Source organism: Aquarana catesbeiana, linkage group LG10 (assembly GCF_042186555.1).
Source record: "Aquarana catesbeiana isolate 2022-GZ linkage group LG10, ASM4218655v1, whole genome shotgun sequence".
NCBI classification, from domain to species: Eukaryota; Metazoa; Chordata; class Amphibia; order Anura; family Ranidae; genus Aquarana; species Aquarana catesbeiana.
In genome coordinates, this window is record NC_133333.1 from 29,901,159 (window position 1) to 29,926,490 (window position 25,332).

General features: G+C 45.1%; 1 protein-coding gene across 2 annotated transcripts; it reads left to right on the forward strand.

Moving 5' to 3' along the window:
- Positions 1-3,887: 3,887 nt before the first annotated feature.
- On the forward strand, positions 3,888-7,724 carry LOC141109980 (formyl peptide receptor 2-like). Of its 2 annotated transcripts, XM_073601229.1 has the most exons (3): positions 3,888-4,022; positions 4,434-4,581; positions 6,643-7,724. In XM_073601229.1, exon 3 carries the CDS (start codon positions 6,672-6,674, stop codon positions 7,644-7,646), a length of 975 nt encoding a protein of 324 aa, XP_073457330.1. In that variant the 5' UTR covers positions 3,888-4,022; positions 4,434-4,581; positions 6,643-6,671; the 3' UTR covers positions 7,647-7,724. The 2 variants fall into 2 exon arrangements, with proteins under 2 accessions (XP_073457330.1, XP_073457331.1); XM_073601230.1 differs by lacking the exon at positions 3,888-4,022 and having other exon boundaries at positions 4,204-4,581.
- Positions 7,725-25,332: the final 17,608 nt, after the last annotated feature.

A 25,332-nucleotide genomic window follows, 5' to 3' on the forward strand; every position in this document is an offset into this window, starting at 1 on the left:
CTCCCCTTCTGGAGCCGGGGAGTGCTGGATGGCCGAGCCGGATGCTGGATGGTGAGCCATCCCTTCAGTGGCGGCTGGTGGGGCCGTCGGTCTTCGCTTTCCTTTCCTTGATGGGATTTCCTGAAAATCTGGTTGTGTGTATGATGTTTAAGGGCCTGAATAAAGTGCATTGACAACAAAACATTTTTTTGGTAAATTGCTCTGGATAGAGAAGGACAAGTTTAAAACTCCTTTAATTTTGCTATGTATCAGTTTGTAAGATTTCCCTTCATTAATGGGAAAACAAAAGGGAAAAGACAAGCGCAACCTCCATAGTGTAGTAAACAAGGTGAACAATATCTATTAATGATTAAAAACACATAAAACACACTCACAAAAGGGGGAAATGCACAAAACGATAAAAGTCAAAGCTGCTGCCTCTGGAGCCCAGAGCCGCTGTGGAATTCCCCTGCTTAAGCCGTGAGCAAGGGGAGAAGTGCACAGGCAGGAGGAAGACGCTCTGCAGGGAGACAACCCAACCAGGGATGGAAGCCGGAGCCAAGCTGGGGGATTATGCCTGACACCGCTGGGAGTGTGCTGGGAGACAGGGACGTGTTTCAAAGCATTACAAATTCTGGATAGACCTTCTGCACACTGCTATACACCCTTTCCAGCAAACTATACAATGAAAAACAGGGATCGTTAGTTCACACATATTGCAATACATGTTTAAAAGGACACTAAAGCTTCTGTCTTTTTTTTTAAATACCAAACATGTCATACTTACCTCCACTGTGCAGTTGGTTTTGCACAGAGGGGCCTGGATCCTCCTCTTCTGGGGTTCCTAAGCAGCGCTCGTGGCTCCTCCTCTTCTCAAGTGCCCTGTCGGAGTAGCGCTCTCCTTCGGGACACCCGTGCGGGCAAGCTACCGTGTCCTGCTGCTGCGTCTATCGACACAGACAGCAGGACTCGGCCCCGCCCCCCCGGCTGCCGCGTCATTCGATTTGATTGAAAGCTGCGGGAGCAAATGGCTGCACTGCTATCAATCTTCCAATCAGGACCCGAGACACCACCTGGAGATGGTGTGCTAGTCCACGTCACAGGAATAAACGGGTTCAGGTAAGTAAAACGGGGGCTCTGGGGGGCTGGTGAACTACAAGAGGTTTTTCACCTTAATGCATAGAATGCATTAAGGTGGAAAACTTTGAGGGTTTACAACTTATTTAAGTCAGTCAACTGCATCAAAGTAATCCATCTTATGGCTCTACATTGCTTTGCCACTGCAAATGCTGCAGTGGACACAATGCCAACCTGGGGCATAAAGACACAAGGTGGGGGAGAGCAACTAGGTTCAGGTCTGGTCACTAACCTGCATTACAACAGAGAAAAGCTACACCTGTGCTCAAATCCCAATGACCAAAATCCCTCCTGAGATGTGTGCAAACCTGGTAACCAACTACAAGAAACATCTTACCTCTGTGCTTGACAACAAGGGTTTCTTCACCAAGTATTAAGTCATGTTTTGCTTGGGGATCAAATACTTATTTTACTCACTGTGCGGGCAAGCTACCATGTCCTGCTGCTGCGTCTATCGACACAGACAGCAGGACTCGGCCCCGCCCCCCCCCGGCTGCCGCGTCATTGGATTTGATTGAAAGTAGCGGGAGCAAATGGCTGCGCTGCTATCAATCTTCCAATCAGGACCAGAGACACCGCCTGGGGATGGTGTGCTAGTCCACGTCACGGGAAAGAACGGGTTCAGGTAAGTAAAACGGGGGCTCTGGGGGGCTGGTGAACTACAAGAGGTTTTTCACCTTAATGCATAGAATGCATTAAGGTGGAAAACTTTGAGGGTTTACAACTTCTTTAAGTCAGTCAATTGCATCAAAGTAATCCCTCTTATGGCCCATCCTACATTGCTTTGCCACTGCAAATGCTGCAGTGGACACATTGCCAACCTGGGGCATAAAGACACAAGGTGGGGGAGAGCGACTAGGTTCAGGTCTGGTCACTGACCTGCATTACAACAGAGAAAAGCTATACCTGTGCTCAAATCCCAATGACCAAAATCCCTCCTGAGATGTGTGCAAACCTGATAACCAACTACAAGAAACATCTTACCTCTGTGCTTGACAACAAGGGTTTCTCCACCAAGTACTAAGTCATGTTTTGCTTGGGGATCAAATACTTATTTTACTCACTGAACTGCAACTCAATTTATAACATTTGTATCATGTGTTTTTCTCTGGATTTTTGGTTGATATTCTGTCTCTATCATTTACCATACACCTATGATAAAAATGATAGACCGTTAATTTCTTTGTATGTGGGTAAACTTACAAAATCTGCAGGGGATCAAATAATTATTTTCCCCACTGTATATACTGTACATGTTGTATACTTGGCCAGTGCTCCACACTCATAGCTTTGGACCTTTCTGCTGCCTTTGACACAGTTGACCACCCGCTCCTTCTCCACAGTTGACCACCCAAACTCTACTCCCTTGGCCTCCGTGATTCTGCTCTTTCATGATTCTCCTCCTACCTATCTCATGCGCACTTTCAGTGTCACATACAACACCATCTCCTCCGCTCCTCTTCCTCTTTCTGTTGTTGGTATCCTGATGCTCCATCCTTGGGCTCCTCCTATTCTCTCTCTTTACCTCTTCCCTGGGCCAGTTGATAACCTCCCATAGCTTTCAATACTACCTCTTTGCTGACGACACCCAGGTCTATCTCTCCACTCCTCAACTTACCCACTCAATCGCCTCACATATCACAGACTTACTGAGCCACATATCAGTATGGATGTCACACCACTTCCTCAAACTCAATCTTTCTAAAACGCAGATTGTATTATCCTCCTCCCCAATCCCCTCTCCATGACTTTACCATCAAGATCAACAGCACAACCATTGGTCCCTCCACACGTGGCAGGGTGCTGGGGGTAATCCTAGATTCTGACCTCTCTTTCAACCCCCACATCCAATCACTGGCTACATCTTGCTGCCTTAACCTCCGCAACATTTCCAGAATTCGCCCCTACCTGACTAACGACACCACAAAACAACTTATTCACTCCTTGGTTATTTCCCGCCTCAACTACTACAACTCTCTCCTCACAGGCCTATCTTTACACAGGCTATCCAACCTTCAGTCTTCTATTAATGCTGCTGCTAGACTAATACACCTTACTAACCAATCCGTGACTGCTGCTCCTCTCTGCCAATCCCTTCACTGGCTTCCATTACCCCACCATATAAAATTCAAAATACTAACCACTACATACAAGGCCATCCACAACATCGCCCCCAGCTATATCATCAACCTCATCTGAAGATATCACCCAAATTGTCCTCTCTGCTCCTCCCAAGACCTCCTGCTTTCTAGCTCTTTTGTTACCTCCTCCCATGCTCACCTCCAGGACTTCTCCAGAGCCTCTCCCATCCTCTGGAACTCCCTGCCCCAGTATGTCCAGTCAGCCACTACCCTGTCTGCCTTTAGGCAATCCCTGAAAACTCGCTTATTCAGAGAAGCCTACCCCACCTCTACCTAAGAACTGTACCAGAGTAACCTCCATCAGATCACTCCCTGCGCTATTACCTTTTGTACAAACCCCCCCTTTAGATTGTAAGCTCAATGAGCAGGGCCCTCCTGTTCCTTCTGTATTGAACTGTATTGTAATTGTACTGTCCCCCCTCTACATTGCAAAGCGCTGCGCAAACTGTCTGCACTATATAAATTCTGTATAATAATTATAATACATATATTTTTTTACACAGTACGGGGCTCTTTAACACTAAAAATAAAGTCATATGAGAAACTGAAAATATTCTTTAGTATACAAAAGACATATCTAATCTTACCATACATAAGTTCAGTTTCCTTTTAGATTCTCAACTCAGACCTCTACAGACATTGGTATTGTCAGATAACGTCATAGCCAAGTCTTAGACCTAAAAAGAGTCACACTATACTAAGTGCATACACATTGCTGAGCTGTGCTGGAGCAGAAAACTTCTACCTGAAACAACTGGACTCCAGGTAAAGACAATAATATCATAAAAAGAATACAGAAGGGATTTTAATGATTTAAAAAAAAAAATAGTATTTCAGAAATCTGTTGAACAAAGGGAATGTTTTCTAAAGCATTCCATTGTGTGGGTAACTGATACCTAGTACGTAGTCACCAGATAAACATGACCTCATCTGTTGTACTAATGGCTGCCCCACTAATCCATGTGCCCGACCCCTAATCTACATGCAGGGCTCCGGACGCATGGATTTCTATGGGCTTTATTTTTAATTTTTTTGGAAGCAGGTGATTAAAACCTGAGGCTCTAATTGGTTTTAAAAAGGGATGGGCTCAAGGCACAGAGCACTGCGCCCTGAGCCCACTCAGTTGTGTGACAATTGCAAATTAATATTAGCTAATGTCTTCCTGCTTCTCCCGAGAATACCCGATTGACCAAGAGGAGAAGTGACCGTATTGGCTGGTACTGGAGGAGGATGTATATGGAGATCCGGGAGATCTGGAGGAGGCTGTCCTCATCGGAGGGAGCGATCTCGTTCTACATTGTCACAAACACCGGAGCGCAACCGCGTGAGTATGGGGTTGGGATGCTGGGGGGGTGGGGTCAGGTGGTTTGTTTTTTAGCCACCTAAAACGAATATTGTATGGAGGACAGCAAGTGTCTTAGACTTTTTAATACATTAGTTGGGAATTATATCTAAACATTCTTGCTTCTGTGGGAATCTGTATCTGACAGAATATTCCATCGATAGTGTAATTTTTATGCAATCATAGGTTACTATAGGTCTCCAGCTATAGAAAGATTCCAATGGAAACAAACACCTATTACTCTATATTCTTTACATTGTAGTACATTGGATGAATAAGAATGATATAAGGTTTACTTAGGATAATAATGAGGTTGAGTTCTACACACCTAAAATCTTATATTCTATATCTTTATTAACAATCTTATGTCTATTATTCCATTGGTTCAAAATCTAAACTGTGCATTTACAATACTGAGATATGTATTATGACAAACAGAAGTCACATGAATCAACTTATTTAAGAGCTTAATATGTATGGAAAGTACACTATATTACCAAAAGTATTGGCACACCTGCCTTTACACGCACATGAACTTTAATGGCATCCCAGTCTTAGTCCATAGGGTTCAATATTGAGTTGGCTCACCCCCGGGGGCTCCTAGATCCTGCCCCCATGTGAATGAGTTTGGGTTACATTGTACCCCTGTTCATTCACCAAACAAAATGTCAAAAAGAAATAAAAACACACACACAGTTTTTGACAATTCCTTAATTAAAAATAAAAAAGCAATGTCCCCAATGTAGATCCATCATCAATCACGATGCCCACCACCATCGCCGTACCCTTCGTTGCAGGCTAAGCATTTTTGTTTTCTTTTTTCGAGTCCAGCAGTGGCAGCGGGCGGCATGATTGATGATGGATCTACATCGGGGGACATTTTTTTATTTTTAATAAAGGAATTGTTCTTATTTCTTTTTGACACTTGTTTGGTGAATACTATGTACCACATACTCATTCGCATTTGGGGGTCTGGCATCTAGGGCCCCTTCTTAAAGGGGGCTTCAATATTCCGATAAGCCCCCTCCTTGGGAACCCCCACAACCACAGCCCAGGGTTGTCAGTAAGAGGCCCACCCCAAAGCACCCCCCATGTTAAGGGCATATGGCCTGGTATGGTTTGGGGGCCTCGTCCTCTCCCCTTTCCTGACCTGCCAGACTGCATGCTCGGATAAGGGTCTGGTTTGGATTTTGGAGGGGAACCCACGCCATTTTATTTTTACATTTTGGCATAATGTTCCGCTTAAAATCCATACCAGACCCAAAGAGCCTGGTATGGATTGGTGGGCGACCCCCCACGCCATTTTTTTTTTACATTTTTGTATTGCCGCCAATGGTATTGTATTGCCAGCAATTTGAATGTCTTTTTTCCTTTATAAATGTCAGTTTTGCTGCAGCAGGTTCTATACGTGGTACAGATGTGCCACTTTACAGGCAGACTAAGGGGGCCCTCCCAGGCACTATTTTTAAAGGAATTTTTCATTTTTATTGTTTAACTATTGTTTCATCATTAAAATCACTGCTCCTGTAAAAACTTCTTCTTTTTTTAAATACATTTTGCCATTAATACATGCCCCCCAGGACAGTACCCAGACCTCATAACCATTTTGTGGCCAATAACTTGCATATAGGCCTTCAAAATGGGGACTTTTGATTTTTCACGTTCGGGTCCCATAGACTTTAATAGGGTTTGCAATGTTCAAGAGTTCTGTCACAAACCAAACCGGGGGCGGGGGGGGGGGGGTGTTCGGCCCAACACTAGTGGTGAGATTATTTAGCTTTAAAATCCACTTTTATAATACATCAATAAAGATGTATATACTGTATGTCAGTATTGTTTTGTTTATTTAATGCTGTGCTTCCTTTTTCATCTGACAAAAACCCTTTTTAGTGCTGTAGTGAAACAATGAAGATTGTTCATAAAATTATAAAAATACATTTGTCCCCCAGTTTGCTTGGTCAGGATGTTTCTTCAAAGGCCACAGTGTACCTTTGTTACATATTGCTTAGATCCCATTTACACGTCTTGGTTTTGACTTTGCAGAACATCAAACTTGATATCTGACCCCTGACATGTCTGGAAGTATGGAGACCAACACCACTGAGGAAGACTCCTTTACCACTATGCATGAAATACTCAATGTTTCATCAATGGTTGTTTTATCTGGGATATGTTTGCTGGGAATAACTGGAAATGGTCTGGTCATCTGGTTTGTTGCCTTCAGGATGAAGAAGACAGTCAACTCTGTTTGGTTCTTAAGTGTAGCTTTTGCCGATTTTACCTTCAGCCTTTTCCTACCCTTAACTATCACTTACATCGCCCTTAGCTATTACTGGCCATTTGGAACCTTCATGTGCAAGCTTAACCGCTTTTCAATTTATCTCAATATGTCTGCCAGTGTCCTACAACTCACCGTCATCAGCATTGATCGCTGCATCTCTGTAGTCTTCCCTATTTGGTGTCGGAACCATCGCACTGTGAGATTGGCTGTTAAAGTAATTCTTGCAATTTGGATTATATCTCTTTTGCTCAATGTATTTTACTTTATAAATACACATATATATGATGTAGGTGATGAATTTGTGTATTGTTTGGACAATTGGGTAATGCACGATGTACATATTGTTCTGTTTGTTATAGCTTTTACCATCATTATCTTTTGTTACACTGTCATCTTTTTGCGTATTCGAAGAAATCACAGAGTAACATCTAACAAACCTTTTAAAGTTATTGCTGCCGTCATCATTTCCTTCTTTATTTGCTGGTTTCCTTATCATGTCTTTGCCATCATGTCTTCATACGGAAGCAAAACATGGAATCCTAATATCTGGCTTGTAATTGCTATAGGCAGATCTATATCATCTTTATTGGCTTATTCAAACAGCTGTGTTAACCCTCTTCTCTATGTCTTCATTGGGCAAGACTTCAAGCAAAAATTGTGGAGTGCTATTAAATCTGGGTTTGAGAGAACTTTTATTGAGGAAACCAACCTGACAGATCAAAATAGACACAGATTTTTACCTAATCTTGCAATAAGTCAAATGTGATTTTTAACACATATTGAGGGATGATTTGCTAACATTTGTGGTTATGTACTCTATGGACCTGAATAAAGTGTATAGGTTGTGAACACTGTTTTTATCTCAATTTTTTTTTATTTTGAAGTATAAAAATGTAATATACAAGCGGAGCATTGGTGAAACAGAAGAGATGCTTTGTGATACAATGCAGGCGTCGCTCCAGAGGAGCTAGCGTGAAATCAGAGAGCCAAATAAAGAACATTTTAGAGAATTAATTGGCACATACCGTAACCAGAAAACTATTAATGAAGCCCAATAAACAACCAGCTTCATCCTGTGGGCTATTTTGGGCCTCTGAGGCACGTCAAGTCAAATATTGCCGTAATGAGATCAGGCCAGTCCGGGGGAGTCCCCTTCAGCGTCCGGCGTTCAAGCTGTGCCAGGTGGGGAGTCTCAACCCCCCCGATCCTAACTTGCATCTCACCACGGGTCAGCAGTAAATATACCATATTATGGGTACTCCCCTAGGCAACAGATAACTGTAAATTTAATTTCCGTACAAACCTCTGTCACCCAGCGCATTTGGGTGTAATAGTATGAAAAGAATGGGATAGAGTAGGAAGTAGGAAGAAAGAAAGATGTAGAGAAAGAGGAAGTAGAAAGAGTTGAGTTTGTCTATCATCTGGGTTTAGGAACAACTCAGTCTGACTTAGCACTAGAAAGGAGGGAGATGCCTACATGTTGAGCCCAGGGTTCCTAGATGGCTTCAGATTTGTTGACTGTGTTTGATAGTATACTGGATAGATTTTCCTGAGACATTATCCAGGAGATTTTTCTGTGAGCAGCTTTTACCGAAATTTTTGGTTGCTTCCATGCTTTGGCCACAGTCAGTTTGGCTCCTCCTAAAGTGGATTAGCCTTCGAGAGGGAGTAGAGATCTTTGGGATCATGGCATTGAGTAGAGCAACCATTGGGGACCTAGGGATCTGGCAGCCAGTGAGCTTGTCTATAACATGGAAGATTTTTCTCCAAAAAGGGCATATTCTGGGACATTCCCAATGTGGGCCATTGTTCCTGAAAGTTGGCAACCTCTGAAGCATAGACGGTCTGCTGAGGGATACATAGAGGCTAATCTGATGGGTGTGTAGTACCATCTAGAGATCACTTTCAAACTGGCCTCTATGAGGGATGTATTTAAAATGCCCTTAAAGGATTTAAAACAGGCCATCTGCCAGGTCTCCAGGATCCAGTTGAATTGTAGGTCCGACTCCCAGGAGATCATAAAGGGGGATTTGGAGTCAAAAAGCACCATTGACTTGTAGATGATCGAGATCCCTCCCCTCTGTTTTGATTAGGTATTGGTTTACCGCCGTTACATCAGTGATTGATTCTGGTAAGCCCCTGATCCTGAAATTTTACCGTCTGAATCTATTTTCCAGGTCATCTATGTGTGATAAAGCAGTATATAGTTGATCGTGAAGGGTTTGCATTCGATCTGAGTTTTGGATAGAAACTGCTGCAGTGTGCTCCAGTTTATTTTCAATTGCTTCCATCCGGAAGCCTATGTTTTGCAAATCTAACCTTAGGTTTGACCTCATATTATATAATTTTAGGTAAATCTAAAGGAAAATTGTACAAGGAAAATGTATAACCAGCCTTACAGGTGCTGAAACTTTGTGGCCAAGTAGTTTCTTCCAGAGATCATCCTGCAATCAAGTTGGAAAATTTGAAAACGAAAAAGGAAATTTACTGTGTATCCTCACAGGGTGACACTGAGGATACACTAATGGAAGTATGCCAACATCCCGATATTATATGAAAGAGACTAGAAATGACAAAAGTTGACTATAGGCACACGTGTTTAAAAGAATTCACACATCATAAAAATATAATAGTTGACCCTGGGGACTCAGATAACACAATTGTAGTATTTAAATCTAGAGAATAATAGGTATAAGGAAGTAAGTATAACCAGTATCACTATCCACAAGAAGTAAAGTGCATGGAGTAGTTGAGTCACAGTCAGGGGTCACAAGAAGATTTTCGCTCTACATGTTGCGCGCACAATTGTGCTTTTTCAGGAGCTTACAGATCTAATAAATATGTAAAAAAACATCAAATGAGTATACATGTGTGTAATATATATATATATATATATATATATATATATATATATATATATATCATGCTATCCAGTACAAGAAACAATGTAAACAAAGGAATGGTCATTTTAATGGGATCTAGCCTGGAATAAAGCCCAAGTCTGGTGACCGCCAGGGGAAGAGGAGCAAAAGCCTCCCATGGGGGTCTCCATCGGGGATCACATGCATGCTCTTGGTCTCTCCCTACATATTTTATCTGTGAACATAGGGTAAAACCTTGTCTAGTATTATTGGAAGCTAATTATTAAGTATCTTGCTTTGCTGCTATGGCCCCCCTCTTTCCTTATCTTTTTCACTCACTGCATTTTCCATTTGTCATCTTTGCTTCTTATTTACCAGGCAGCACCTGTTTGAGCTGTTCATCAATTATTGGACAGCTTGCCCTATTGATTAATGATGCAGCGTTAATCGTTAGCTCAAACCGTGGTGGCAGATTACCCTCTTCCCCCACTTTGCGTGTATATTAGCCAATTCCTGATGCCTATGGTTACCAACCATCGCTCCTTGTAGGCCCTTTCAGCTACTGGTAAGCCCTTCATTATTACTCCTTGCTACACAGTATATGTTTAATTATATTGTTTCTCGATTGGCCATCTTCTGTGGCATATATATTAAATATACATATTCAGTGTAAAGATATCACATGGATAAATATAAATGGTTATTATCAAAATATACTTTCTATTTTTATTATTTTTTTACTTTTTTCTTTTTTTCTATAGAATTTTACTATTATCTTAATTAGTGGGGTTTATCTGTCTGAATTTATTCACACATGACCCCCACCACCTATTATCTTACAAATCTACATAGGTAATATGTGAGTATCTATTGCTATGAATATTTTGTAAAATATCATATGTTGTGCAGGGAATACCTTTCCATTTATTTTTCCATATAACTGCATCCTCATGGGAGGTTTTTGCTCCTCTTCCCCCGGCGGTCACCAGACTTGGGCTTTCTTCCCGACTAGATCACATTAAAATGACCATTCCTTTGTCTACATTGTTTGTTGTACTGGATAACATGTTATATATAAACTCATATGTATACTCATTTGATGTTTTTTTTACATATTTATACTCCTGAAGAAGTACAATTGTGCACGCAACATGTAGAGCGAAAATCTTCTTGTGACCCCTGACTGTGACTCAACTACTCCATGCACTTTACTTCTTGTGGATGGTGCTATTGGTTATACTTCATTATACCTATTATTCTCTAGATTTAAATACTACAATTGGAGGTGTTATCTGAGTCCCCAGGGTCAAATATTATATGTCGTCATTTTTATGATGTGTGAACTCTTTTATTTGTTGTACACAAGTTTTTTAACGTTATCCAATTAAAATTTAAAATATTTTTTATGTGCCTATAAAGTCCATTTTTATCATTTCTAGTCTCTTTCATATAATATCGGGATGTTGGCATACTTCTATTAGTGTATCCACAGTGTCACCCTGTGAGGATTAGGGATGAGGTTCGAGTTGAACCCATGTTCGACTGTTCGTTGAATTGCGAACGTTATGGGCCGTTCGCGCCAAGTTCGAGTGGTGCGTCACGGCCCATAATTCACTGTGGCATCGCAGTGCATTGCTGGCTGATGATTTGCCAAGCATGCACTATGACCCACATGCTTGGCCAATCACAGTGCCGTCTGCACAGAGAGCCGTAATTGGTCAAAGCCAGGGTGGCTTTGGCCAATTATGGCTCAGGGGGTTTAGTACATGGCCCACACTATATAAGGCCACCTGCGTGGCAGCCTTGTGTAGTGTGTTGTGGCGGCGGAGAAAATTAGACAGAGAGAGAGACAGTGTAATTTGATTTAAGTTAGATAGAGTAGGCGGGCGAGTCAGTTAGCTGCACTTATAGTGTATTGTGTATATATATATATATATATATATATATATATATATATATATATATATACATCCCAGGTGTTGTATATATTTATATACACTGTATTCAGTTTAGCTAGATCCGTTCCTGTTATTCTCTTTCTAATATATTGACAGGCAGGCAGGTGTTTTTACAGTATTTACAGTTAGTGTACTGTTTACCCTGCACAGTTGCACCTATAGCTACCTGAAGACAAGTGCTGTTGTTCTTCTTCTGATCCTATTAATACCATAGGCAGGCAGGTTGAAGTATTTATATTTAGTGTACTGTTTACCCTGCACAGTTGCACCTATAGCTACCTGAAGACAAGTGCTGTTCTTTTTCTGATTCTACTAATACCACAGGCAGGCAGCTTGAAGTATTTACAGTTAGCGTACTTTGTACCCTGCACAGTTGCACCTATAGCTACCTGAAGACAAGTGCTGTTGTTCTTCTTCTGATCCTATTAATACCACAGGCAGGCAGCTTGAAATATTTACAGTTAGTGTACTGTGTACCTTGCACAGTTGCACCTATAGCTACCTGAAGACAAATGTGTTGTATATATTGTAATATGTTCACCGATTTATGTGGGACATTATTATATGTATGTACACATACAGTCAATATTGACCAGGCCAGAATTCAATTGACAATGGTTGATTTGTCCAAGTCAACTGAATTTTAACATATCAAGGGGACAGCTAAAAACTCTTTGATGTGTTGATCTTAGGCAAGTCTACCTAGGTGTGTGAGGTGAGGTATGGTCTGGAAACCTAATTGAACATTTCAAAGGGTACATTGTTTAAAGGACCATAGAAGAAGTATTTATTGATGGTAATTAGACTTGAGGGGGTAACAATAAGATCAAAGAGTATTTTAGGTTGACCTAGCAGAAACTCCCTCCTAGTGGACTAGTATTTCATAGAGGACATTCAAGCTGGCATTTCGTTTTTTAAGTTAGGCTTGTCTGTGTATGCACATGCAGACTTAGGAAATGGGACTCTGAATTATATACTCTGCTGGATATTTTTGTCATCTGTGGACTTTGAACTTTGTTCTGTGTTGGAAGTCAATAAAGTGCATCTCTCTGGAAGAATTGGGTTGCTGCGGAAGAGTACTTACTAATTAATTATCATACCCACGATACTACTATCCACCCGATACATTTATATCACTACAAAACGCTGTTGTGCTTCTTCTGATCCTATTAATACCACAGGCAGGCAGCTTGAAGTATTTACAGTTAGTGTACTGTCATATACCAGATAAGACCAGAACTGTGTGGACTGCAACAGAGTGAACCAGACATAAATAGGTGAAAGTAAGTTTATTAAGGTAAATGCATATACATGTGAACACACCACCAATGCAAACAGAGTGAACAAACCAAACAACCAAACAGTGATAATAAACCAACCAGCATATGTAGCACAAGGGACTAGCAGAATCATAGACAAGCCAGGCCAGGGTCATAAACAGGAGATCAGTAGATGGGGGGCCAGGAGTAAACAGACAGGGAACAAGATGGAAGGGATCAGGCTGCAGGGCAAAGATCCAGAGATACAGGAACAGATATAACAGATTCAGGAAATGGAATACAGGAATCAGGCATCAGGCATCAGGATAACAGACATCAGGATAACAGGTAAACAGGCTGCAGGTCAGGGCACAAGGACAATACCAGGGCAAGATGAGTGTGCACTTGCCGGGTATTTATACAATAGCTGCTAACGAGGTCAGGTGAAGCCTGATTGCAGAAGGTAATACCTGCTCCACACTGCCAGGATCCCTCCGCTGTTGGACACCAGTACTGCGGTCAAAAGATGACATACTACCAGCAGGGAAAAGCTCTTCTGACAGCTCCAAACTGCCAGGAGACACCTGCTGGTGGGCCTCAGTACTGCACGCCAAATGGCTGATATTACCAGCGGAGAGAACCTTTCCTGACATGTCCTGTGTACTCTGCACAGTTGCACCTATAGTTACCTGAAGACAAGTGCTGTTGTTCTTCTTCTGATCCTATTAATACCACAGGCAGCCAGCTTGAAGTATTTGCAGTTAGTGTACTGTGTATCCTGCACACTGTGCACCTATAGATACCTGAAGACAAGTGCTGGTGTTCTTCTTCTGATCCTATTAAAATCACAGGCAGGCAGCTTGAAGTATTTACAGCTAGTGTACTGTGTACCCCTGCACAATTGCACCTATAGCTACCTGAAGACAAGTGCTGGTGTTCTTCTTCTGATCCTATTAATACCACAGGCAAGCAGCTTGAAGTATTTACAGTTAGTGTACTGTGTACCCTGCACACTGTGCACCTATAGCTACCTGAAGACAAGTGCTGGTGTTCTTCTTCTGATCCTATTAATACCACAGGCAGGCAGCTTGAAGTATTTACAGTTAGTGTACTGTGTACCCTGCACAGTTGCACCTATAGCTACCTGAAGACAAGTGCTGGTATTCTTCTTCTGATCCTATTAATACCACAGGCAGGCAGGTTGAAGTATTTATATTTAGTGTACTGTGTACCCTGCACAGTTGCACCTATAGCTACCTGAAGACAAGTGCTGTTCTTTTTCTGATTCTACTAATACCACAGGCAGGCAGCTTGAAGTATTTACAGTTAGTGTACTTTGTACCCTGCACAGTTGCACCTATAGCTACCTGAAGACAAGTGCTGTTGTTCTTCTTCTGATCCTATTAATACCACAGGCAGGCAGCTTGAAATATTTACAGTTAGTGTACTGTGTACCTTGCACAGTTGCACCTATAGCTACCTGAAGACAAATGTGTTGTATATATTGTAATATGTTCACCGATTTATGTGGGACATTATTATATGTATGTACACATACAGTCAATATTGACCAGGCCAGAATTCAATTGACAATGGTTGATTTGTCCAAGTCAACTGAATTTTAACATATCAAGGGGACAGCTAAAAACTCTTTGATGTGTTGATCTTAGGCAAGTCTACCTAGGTGTGTGAGGTGAGGTATGGTCTGGAAACCTAATTGAACATTTCAAAGGGTACATTGTTTAAAGGACCATAGAAGAAGTATTTATTGATGGTAATTAGACTTGAGGGGGTAACAATAAGATCAAAGAGTATTTTAGGTTGACCTAGCAGAAACTCCCTCCTAGTGGACTAGTATTTCATAGAGGACATTCAAGCTGGCATTTCGTTTTTTAAGTTAGGCTTGTCTGTGTATGCACATGCAGACTTAGGAAATGGGACTCTGAATTATATACTCTGCTGGATATTTTTGTCATCTGTGGACTTTGAACTTTGTTCTGTGTTGGAAGTCAATAAAGTGCATCTCTCTGGAAGAATTGGGTTGCTGCGGAAGAGTACTTACTAATTAATTATCATACCCACGATACTACTATCCACCCGATACATTTATATCACTACAAAATGCTGTTGTGCTTCTTCTGATCCTATTAATACCACAGGCAGGCAGCTTAAAGTATTTACAGTTAGTGTACTGTCATATACCAGATAAGACCAGAACTGTGTGGACTGCAACAGAGTGAACCAGACATAAATAGGTGAAAGTAAGTTTATTAAGGTAAATGCATATACATGTGAACACACCACCAACGCAAACAGAGTGAACAAACCAAACAACCAAACAGTGATAATAAACCAACCAGCATATGTAGCACAAGGGACTAGCAGAATCATAGACAAGCCAGGCCAGGGTCATAAACAGGAGATCAGTAGATGGGGGGCCAGGAGTAAACAGACAGGGAACAAGATGGAAGGGATCAGGCTGCAGGGCAAAGATCCAGAGATACAGGAACAGATATAACAGATTCAGGAAATGGAATACAGGAATCAGGCATCAGGCATCAGGATAACAGACATCAGGATAACAGGTAAACAGGCTGCAGGTCAGGGCACAAGGACAATACCAGGGCAAGATGAGTGTGCACTTGCCGGGTATTTATACAATAGCTGCTAACGAGGTCAGGTGAAGCCTGATTGCAGAAGGTAATACCTGCTCCACACTGCCAGGATCCCTCCGCTGTTGGACACCAGTACTGCGGTCAAAAGATGACATACTACCAGCAGGGAAAAGCTCTTCTGACAGCTCCAAACTGCCAGGAGACACCTGCTGGTGGGCCTCAGTACTGCACGCCAAATGGCTGATATTACCAGCGGAGAGAACCTTTCCTGACATGTCCTGTGTACCCTGCACAGTTGCACCTATAGTTACCTGAAGACAAGTGCTGGTGTGCTTCTTCTGATCCTTTTAATACCACAGGCAGACATTCTGCTAGCTGCAGTATAATCAGTATATATATATATATATATATATATATATATATATATATACATCCCAGTTCTGTGCAGCTACATCTCACTGCAGGCCATTAGTATGTCTGGAAGGCCAACAGGGAGAGGCAGACAGTCACAAGCCAATAAAAGAGGGCAAGCAGGCTCTGTGTCTAGAGGCAACAGTGCTGGTCGTGGACACGGTGCATCCCCATCAGCACGTGGCCGTGGGACACGCTTGTCCTTTTTTTCTGCAGCAGGCTGTGTTGAGCTGCAACATGCGGAAGACTTGGTAGAATGGATGACCAAGCCGTCTTCATCCTCCTCATCCTCTCTCACCCAGGCTCAGGGTACTTTGTCTGGCAAAGCAGCTGGCAAAGCGGCCTCTTCCCTCGGTTCAATGGCATCAGTCACTCCTTCCCTAGCCCCACCATGTCCTCCTGAGGAGTCCCCCGAACTGTTTGACAACAGTGTTGGGTACATGCTCCAGGAGGATGCCCAGCGTTTAGAAGGCTCCCATGATGGTACTCAGCTAGAGGAAGGCAGTAACGTGAGCCCAGACAGAGGGGGTGCCCAAGAAGGACAGCAATCTGGCAGTCATGTTCCCCCAGCTGCAGCATACTGCCAGGTTTGCTCCAGTGATGAGGAGGGAGGGGATGATGAGGTCACTGACTCCACGTGGGTGCCTGATAAGAGAGAGGTGGAGGAGGCACATCACCAACGAGGCAGGATGCCCTCCAGGGGCCAGCTTAAGGGCAGCACACTGACTGCATAACACCGCAGAGCTCCGCATGTGCAGGGCGCTGCTGTCTCTGCATGTTATTCCAAAAGTTCTTTGGTGTGGGCCTTTTTTGAGATGAGTGCATCAGATCCCACCACTGCAATTTGCAACATATGTCTCAAGCGTATCTCGCGTGGCCAAAAAATCATCTGCTTGGGTACCACATGCTTGACCTGCCATGCAGTTCATTGGCAAGCGTACCTAAAAGACCCACACCAAAGAACAAAGAGGACCTCTCCTTGCTCCTCATCAGCTGGGATCTCCAACCCCACTATAATTTCAGTCCTCTCTGAAACCTGCACTGAGAGGAATGAAGGTGTAGAATTAGGTGTGTCACAGCCATATACTTGGGGGCAATCTGCTATCGGTACACCAACGTCAGATTGTGCCAGGCAAATTTCCCTGCCCCAGCTGCTGCACCGCCGAAAGAAGTTCGCTCCCAGCCATCCACATGCCCAGCAGTTGAATGCTAGCTTGGCTAAATTGCTAGCACTTCAACTGCTGCCTTTTCAGTTGGTAGACTCTGCCCCCTTCCGCGACTTTGTGGAATGTGCAGTTCCTCAGTGGCAGGTTCCCAAATGGCACTTTTTCTCATGGAAGGTTCCGATTCCGGCTCTCTACCGGCATGTGGAAGGCAATGTCTTGGCCTCGCTGGACAGGGCGGTAAGGTGCATATTACCGCTGACTCATGGTCCAGCAGGCATGGACAGGGACGTTACCTATCTTATACGGTGCATTGGGAGACTCTGCTGGCAGCTGGAAAGGATGCAGGACAAGGTGCAGTAGTGTTGGAGGTTGTTCCACCACCACACCTCCAAAATGCTACTGCTGGTGATTCTTACACACCTCTCTCCTCCACCCCCTCCTCTTCTTCTTGCTCCATGGCCTCTTCCTGTGCTTTGTCCTCGGAACCAGCGGTGCTCCGTAGGCGTTCAAGGGGCTACGCAAGTACATAGGCCAAAAGTTGCAATGTGGTGCTTGAACTGGTGTGCTTGGGGGACAGGAGCCACACTGGGGCAGAGATTCTGTCAGCTCTGCAGGGGCAGGCTCAGAGGTGGTTGACACCCCGCCCGCTTAAGGCAGGAATGGTGGTTTGCGAAAATGGCACCAACCTCCTGTCCGCCCTCCGACAGGGACAACTGACCCATGTGCCTTGTTTGGCTCACGTCCTTAACTTGGTGGTGCAGCGGTTCTGTGGCAGGTACCCGGGCTTACAGGATGTCCTGAGGCAGGCCAGGAAAGTCTGTGTGCATTTCCACCGGTCATATAATGCCAGTGCTCGGCTGGCTGACCTCCAAAAGGAATTTAACCTGCCCAAGAACCTCCTAATCTGTGACATGCCCACCAGGTGGAACTCAACGTTGGACATGCTGCAATGGCTGCACACGCAGCAGAGGGCCATCAATGAGTACCTGTGCGACTATGGTACCAGGACAGGGTCAGGGGAGCTTGGTTTTTCCCCATGCCAGTGGGCCATGATCAGGGATGCATGCACTGTCCTGTCACCATTTGAGGAGGCCACGAGGATAGTGAGCAGTGAGAGTGCATGCATCAGTGACACTGTCCCCCTTGTCCACCTGCTGAAGCACAGGCTGCGTGGAATAATGAACAGGGCACTTGAGGCAGTACAGAGGCAGGAAGAGGAGGACTTCCTTAGCTCTCAAGGCCCCCTTTATATAGACAGTGTTCCTGCGTGCCCGCCGATCACACAGGAAGAGGACGAGGAGGAGGATTGTGTCAGCATGGAGGTGGAGCCCGGCACTCAGCATCAGCAGCAGCCTTTAAGGGATCATTTACAGTCCCAAGAAACCCATGGACCTGTACGTGGCTGGGAGGAGGTGGCTGCGGATCATGTTGTCCTTAGTGACCCAGAGGACTCCGGACCAAATGCCTCAGCAAACCTACGCTGCATGGCCTCCCTGATCCTGCAAAGCCTGCAGAAGGATCCTCGTATTCGTGGTATCAAGGAGAGGGATCCTCCTTGATACACGTTACAAGGGTAAGGTTGTGGACCTTATCTTGCCGTCGCAGAGGGAGCAGAGGATGAAACATCTTCGGGAGGCCTTGCAGAAAGGTCTGAGCAATGTGTTCCCAGAGACTGGGAGGTTACAAACTCCTGTTCCTGGACAACGTGTTGCTGAGGCTTGGTCAGTCAAAGAAGGAGCGGTGGAGAAGGTGGCCGTCTGACCGATGCGATCAGACAATGAGCAGTCCCAAGGTACAGTAGGTGACCGCGATATTGTGTCAATCTCGCCGCACTTCTCGGCGAGATTTGACACCTACGAGCCCCGTCGCAGGGGCCAGCGCCGAGATGGCTCACTCATCGCGAAAGGAAAACTTTGTTTTCCTTCCGCGATGAGTGACAGGCAGTGCTGACAGCTGTCTGGTATGAATCCTGAGGCGGGAACACCGCGCCAAATTTTAAATGAAAAAACTGGCGTGGGTTCCCCCCTCGGAGGCATACCAGGCCCTTAGGTCTGGCATGGATTGTAAGGGGAACCCCCTATGCCGAAAAATCGGCGTGGGGGTCCCCCCCAAATCCATACCAGACCCTTATCCGAGCATGCAGCCCGGCCGGCCAGGAAAGGGGGTGGGGACGAGCGAGCGCCCCCCCCCTCCTGAGCCGTACCAGGCCGCATGCCCTCAACATGGGGGGGTGGGTGCCTTGGGGGAGGGGGGCGCCCTGCGGCCCCCCCACCCCAAAGCACCTTGTCCCCATGTTGATGAGGACAAGGGCCTCTTCCCGACAACCCTGGCCGTTGGTTGTCGGGGTCTGCGGGCGGGGGGCTTATCGGAATCCGGGAGCCCCCCTTAATAAGGGGGCCCCCAGATCCCGGCCCCCCACCCTGTGTGAATGAGTTTGGGGTACATGGTACCCCTACCCATTCACCTAGGGAAAAGTGTCAATGTAAAAAAAAACACACTACACAGGTTTTAAGAATAATTTATTAGTCAGCTCCGGGGGTCTTCTTCCGACTTCGGGGGGTCCCCTTCCGACTTCTCCCGGTGTTCGGCCTCTTCTCCCGGTGTTCAGCCTCTTCTCCCGGGCCCCACCGCTATCTTCTTCCAGCTCTATTGCCAGCGAGGGGCCCGGTCTGCTGCCGCTGTCTTGTCGCCGCTGTCTTGTTGCCGCTGTCTTGCCGCTTCTTCTCTTCTTTTCTTCTTCCCCGATGTTGACACGACGCTCTCTCCGACTCGAATGCTGTGTGCGAGCTGCGGAGCCATTTATATAGGCGGTAACCCCGCCCCCTTACGACGTCATGGTCCCAGCATGCGCAGGGACTCTGGGGTCACGCCCCCTTATGACGCCAGAGTCCCTGCGCATGCTGGGACCATGACGTCGTAAGGGGGCGGGGTTACCGCCTATATAAATGGCTCCGCAGCTCGCACACAGCATTCGAGTCGGAGAGAGCGTCGTGTCAACATCGGGGAAGAAGAAAAGAAGAGAAGAAGCAACAAGACAGCGGCGACAAGACAGCGGCAGCAGACCGGGCCCCTCGCTGGCAATAGAGCTGGAAGAAGATAGCGGTGGGGCCCGGGAGAAGAGGCCGAACACCGGGAGAAGAGGCCGAACACCGGGAGAAGTCGGAAGGGGACCCCCCGAAGTCGGAAGAAGACCCCCGGAGCTGACTAATAAATTATTCTTAAAACCTGTGTAGTGTGTTTTTTTTTTACATTGACACTTTTCCCTAGGTGAATGGGTAGGGGTACCATGTACCCCAAACTCATTCACACAGGGTGGGGGGCCGGGATCTGGGGGCCCCCTTATTAAGGGGGGCTCCCGGATTCCGATAAGCCCCCCGCCCGCAGACCCCGACAACCAACGGCCAGGGTTGTCGGGAAGAGGCCCTTGTCCTCATCAACATGGGGACAAGGTGCTTTGGGGTGGGGGGGCCGCAGGGCGCCCCCCTCCCCCAAGGCACCCACCCCCCCATGTTGAGGGCATGCGGCCTGGTACGGCTCAGGAGGGGGGGGGGGCGCTCGCTCGTCCCCACCCCCTTTCCTGGCCGGCCGGGCTGCATGCTCGGATAAGGGTCTGGTATGGATTTGGGGGGGACCCCCACGCCGATTTTTCGGCATAGGGGGTTCCCCTTACAATCCATGCCAGACCTAAGGGCCTGGTATGCCTCCGAGGGGGGAACCCACGCCGGTTTTTTCATTTAAAATTTGGCGCGGTGTTCCCGCCTCAGGATTCATACCAGACAGCTGTCAGCACTGCCTGTCACTCATCGCGGAAGGAAAACAAAGTTTTCCTTTCCCGATGAGCGAGCCAGCGCGACATTCACAGTACCCTGTCGCCGAGAACCAGCGCGATGGTATCGCGCTGGAAACACAATCTCGCGGTCAGGTACTGTATGATCGGTTCCAGCAACCATCGCCAGCGTCTGTTTTACATGGTGAAGGAATACCTAGGGGCAAGATCTGACTTGGACACCTTTCCCACTGAAAATCCTCTGGGTTACTGGGTCTTGAGGATGGATCACTGGCTGGAGCTTGCACAGTATGCAATTGAGCTACTGGCCTGTTCTGCATCCAACGTTCTTTTGGAACGCACATTCAGTGCTGCTGGAGGCTTTGTAACCGATGACAGGGTGCGCCTGTCACCGGCTCGGTCGATCGACTGACCTTCATAAAACTGAATCAGTCTTGGATCACCAACAGCTACCAAGCACCTGATGCTGATGTAACCGAATAATTTTTTTTGAAATGTCAGATCCCTTCAAGACTGCCTATGCTGATGCTGAGTGACTATCCTGTTATGCTGAGTGACTATCCTCTTCCTCCTCAATGATCATGCTGATAACTTGTAAGAATACTTTTGGTTCTGGGCGCCACCACCAGTGGCTAAGGCCCAATTTTTCAGCCCCTGTTTAACAGGGCCATGTAATTACAATTTTTGATGCAATATTTTGCAAGGAGGGTTCGTTGCTGCGCTCAACTAGAGTATCTGTGAGGGGTTGCAGTGTTGTGGCACCAGCACCAGTGCCTAAGGCCCAATTTTTCAGCCCCTGTTTTACAGGGGCGTGTAATTACAGTTTTTGATGCAATATTTTGCAGGAGGGCTCATTCCTGCGCTCCAACTAGAGTATCTGTGAGGGGCTGCAGTGTTGTGGCACCAGTGCCTAAGAACCAATATTTCTGCCCCTGTTCAACAGGTGCATGTAATTACAATTCTTGATCTAATATTTCACAGCAGGGCCCATTTCTGCGCCCACCAAGATTAACTGTGAGGACTTACAGTGTTGTGGCACCAGAACCACCACCACCACCAAAGGCACAATTTTTCTGCCCCTGTTCAACAGGGACATGTAATTACAATTCTTGATCTAATATTTCACAGCAGGGCCCGTTCCTGTGCCCACCAAGAGTAACTGTGAGGACTTACAGTGTTGTGGCAACACCAACACCTAAGGCCCCAATTTCTGCTGAGTATATAGGGCAGCCCCTACTTTCAAACATCCAACTTACAAACAACTCCTACTTGCAAATGGAAGGAGACAACAGGAAGTGAGATGAAATCTACCCCTAGGAAGGGAAATTCTCTCCTGTAAGAGTTAATATGGGAAAAACGTTTCTCCTTTCCACTGATGCTTTATCACCAATCCTTGTTTCACCAAAAACCCCAAATTGTCAAAAAACATTTGTCATTGGGACAGAAAGTGAGGTGAAATCTTCTGAAGAGGAGCATAGACAGCAAAACAAATGTCACAGGGGTGATAACCCTTCCCTATGTTTTCCAAAAAGCTTAAAAAAGATTTTTTGGCTGGAGCTAAACACGTTAAAAATGTACCCGTTCAAAATTACAAACAGATTCTACTTAACAACAAACCTACAGTCCCTGTCTTGTTTGCACCACCTGTATACTGCTGTTCAGAGTATATAGGGACTGGTGGCCCCACGCCTTTCCTTTTTTTAATTTGGGTGCGGGGTTCCCCTTAATATCCATACAAGACCCAAAGGGCCTGGTAATGGACTGGGGGGTACCCATGCCGTTTGTTTCACTGATTTTCATCCATATTGCCAGGACCCGACATTACATTAAAGCCGCAAGCAGTTTTAAATGACTTTTATTCCTTTAAAAATGACATTTGGTGCAGGGACTGTTCTAAACACGGAAAACACGCGTCACTTTACAGGCATACTATAGACACCCCCCAGGTACGATATTTAAAGGAATATTTTACTTTTTTTTACTTTAAGCATCATTAAAATCACTGCTCCCGAAAAAACGGCCGTTTTTAAAACTTTTTTTGCATTGATACATGTCCCCTGGGGCAGGACCCGGGTCCCCAAACCCTTTTTAGGACAATACCATGCAAATTAGCCTTTAAAATGAGCACTTTTGATTTTGAACGTTCGAGTCCCATAGACTTCAATGGGGTTCTAAAGTTTGCGCAAATTTTCGGTCCGTTCGCAGGTTCTGGTGCAAACCGAACCGGGGGGTAAATTCCCTTTTTCTGAGAAATCAATAGAAACCATCACTTTCAAATTTTACAACTTGATTGCAGGATGATCTCTGGAAGAAACTATTTGGCCACAAGGTTTCAGCACCTGTAAGGCTGGTTATACATTTTAAAATATTTTTATTTAAACACCTGTGCCTATAAAGTCCATTTTTGTAATTTCTAGTCTCTTGTATTGATTTCTGCCAGGTGGTGGCAGTAAAGTATAAAAAGTTAGGCTCTCTTGGGTTTGGGGCTCTGCCCCTTTCTGAAGTCTTTAGATATGTTTCTCTCTGACTTTTTCCTTTGCAAGAGTAAAAGTGATACTAAAGGTTCAGATATATACATTCACTGGCCACTTTATTGGGTACACTGTGCTAGTACCGGGTTGGACCCCCTTTAGCCTTCAGACCTGCCTTCATTCTTGGTGGCATAGATTTATCAAGATGTAGGAAACATTCCTCAGAGATCTTGGTCCATAGTGACATGATAGCATCAGGCAGTTGCTACAGATTTGTCGTGTGCACATCAATGATGCGAATCTCCTGTCCCACCACATCCCAAAGTTGCTTTATTGGATGAGATGTGGTGACTGCAGAGGCCATTGCAGTACAGGGACCTAATTGTCCAGTGGTGAGATGATTTGATCTTTTTGACATGGTGCATTATCCTGCTGGAAGGAGACATCAGAAGATGGGGACACTGTAGTCATAAAGGGATGGACATGGTCAGCAACAATACTCTGGAAGGCCGTGGAGTTTACACAATGCTTCTTTTGTCCAATTTTGATGAGAATTGTAGCTTCAGTTTCCTGTTCTTAGCTGACAGGAGTGGCAGCTAAGTGCTGCTGTAGTCTATCTGCTTCAAAGTTCGAGGTGTTGTGCATTCAGAGATGGTATTCTGCATACCTTGGATGTAACGAGTGGTTATTTGACTTACTGTTGCCTTTCTATCACCTGGAACCAGTCTGCCCATTCTTTTCTGATCTCTGACATCAATAAGGCATTTTCCTCCACACAACTGCAGCTCACTGGATATTTTCTATTTTCTGGACCATTCTCTGTAAACCCGAGAGATGGTTGTGTGTGAAAATCCCAGTAGATCAGCAGTTTTTGAAATACTCAGACCAGCCCGTTTGTCACCAACAACCATGCCACGTTCAAAGTCACTTAAATGCCCTTTCTTCTCCATTCTGATGCTCGGTTTGAACTTCAGCAAGTCGTCTTCACCACGTCTAGATGACTAACTGCATAGGAGTTGATTTACTAATGGCAAATAGACTGTGCACTTTGCAATGTGCAGTTGCTCCAGAGCTTAGTAAATGAGCAGACGTTCTGCTGAATTCCATCATCCAATCATATGCCAGCAAAAATGCATTTTTTAAAAATTTTCTTTGCAAATGATTGGGTATTCTTTGCAAAGTGAAGCTTTACCTCATTTACTAATCACTGGAGCAACTGCACTTTGCAAAGTACACAGTCTATTTGCCTTTAGTAAATCAACCCCATCGAGTTGCTGCCATGTGATTGGCTGATTAGCAATTTGTGTTACCAAGCAATTGAACAGGTGTACCTAATAAAGTGGCCGTGAGTGTATATATTTTTAAAATAACAAACATGTCATATTTGCAGATTCTGTGTAGTGGCTTTGTTCAGAGCAGCCCCGATCCTCCTCTTCTCTGGTCCCCTGCCAGTGCTCCTGGCTCCTCCCCCCTGCTGAGTGCCCTCCGGACCGAGCTGCTTGCTCTGGGGGCACTCGAGCGTGTTCGCTCCAGAGCCGCCTGTATGTGTCTATAAGACACACAAAGCAAAGCTTGACCCCACCCCCAGCTCTCTCCTCACTGGCTGTGTCTCAGCCAATAAGGAGGGAGAGACCCAGGAGAGCTGCTGCTCCCATGTACATCACTGGATCGGGATCAATCAATCTGTTGGCTAATCAAAAAATGCCTGAAGCTGTAAAACGCTTTAAAAAAGCTTGTAAAAAGCTGCAAAAAAGCTTAAGAAAACACCTGAAAAACACCAGTAAATGTATTTTTTTATGTGTAAATGGAGCCTTAAAGTGTTACTAAACCCCGGACCCTGCATTCACTATATCTGGTCTCCCACAGTACACAGAACATGAAATGCAATTATATTAATAAATATAAACTGCTAAATACATTTTCT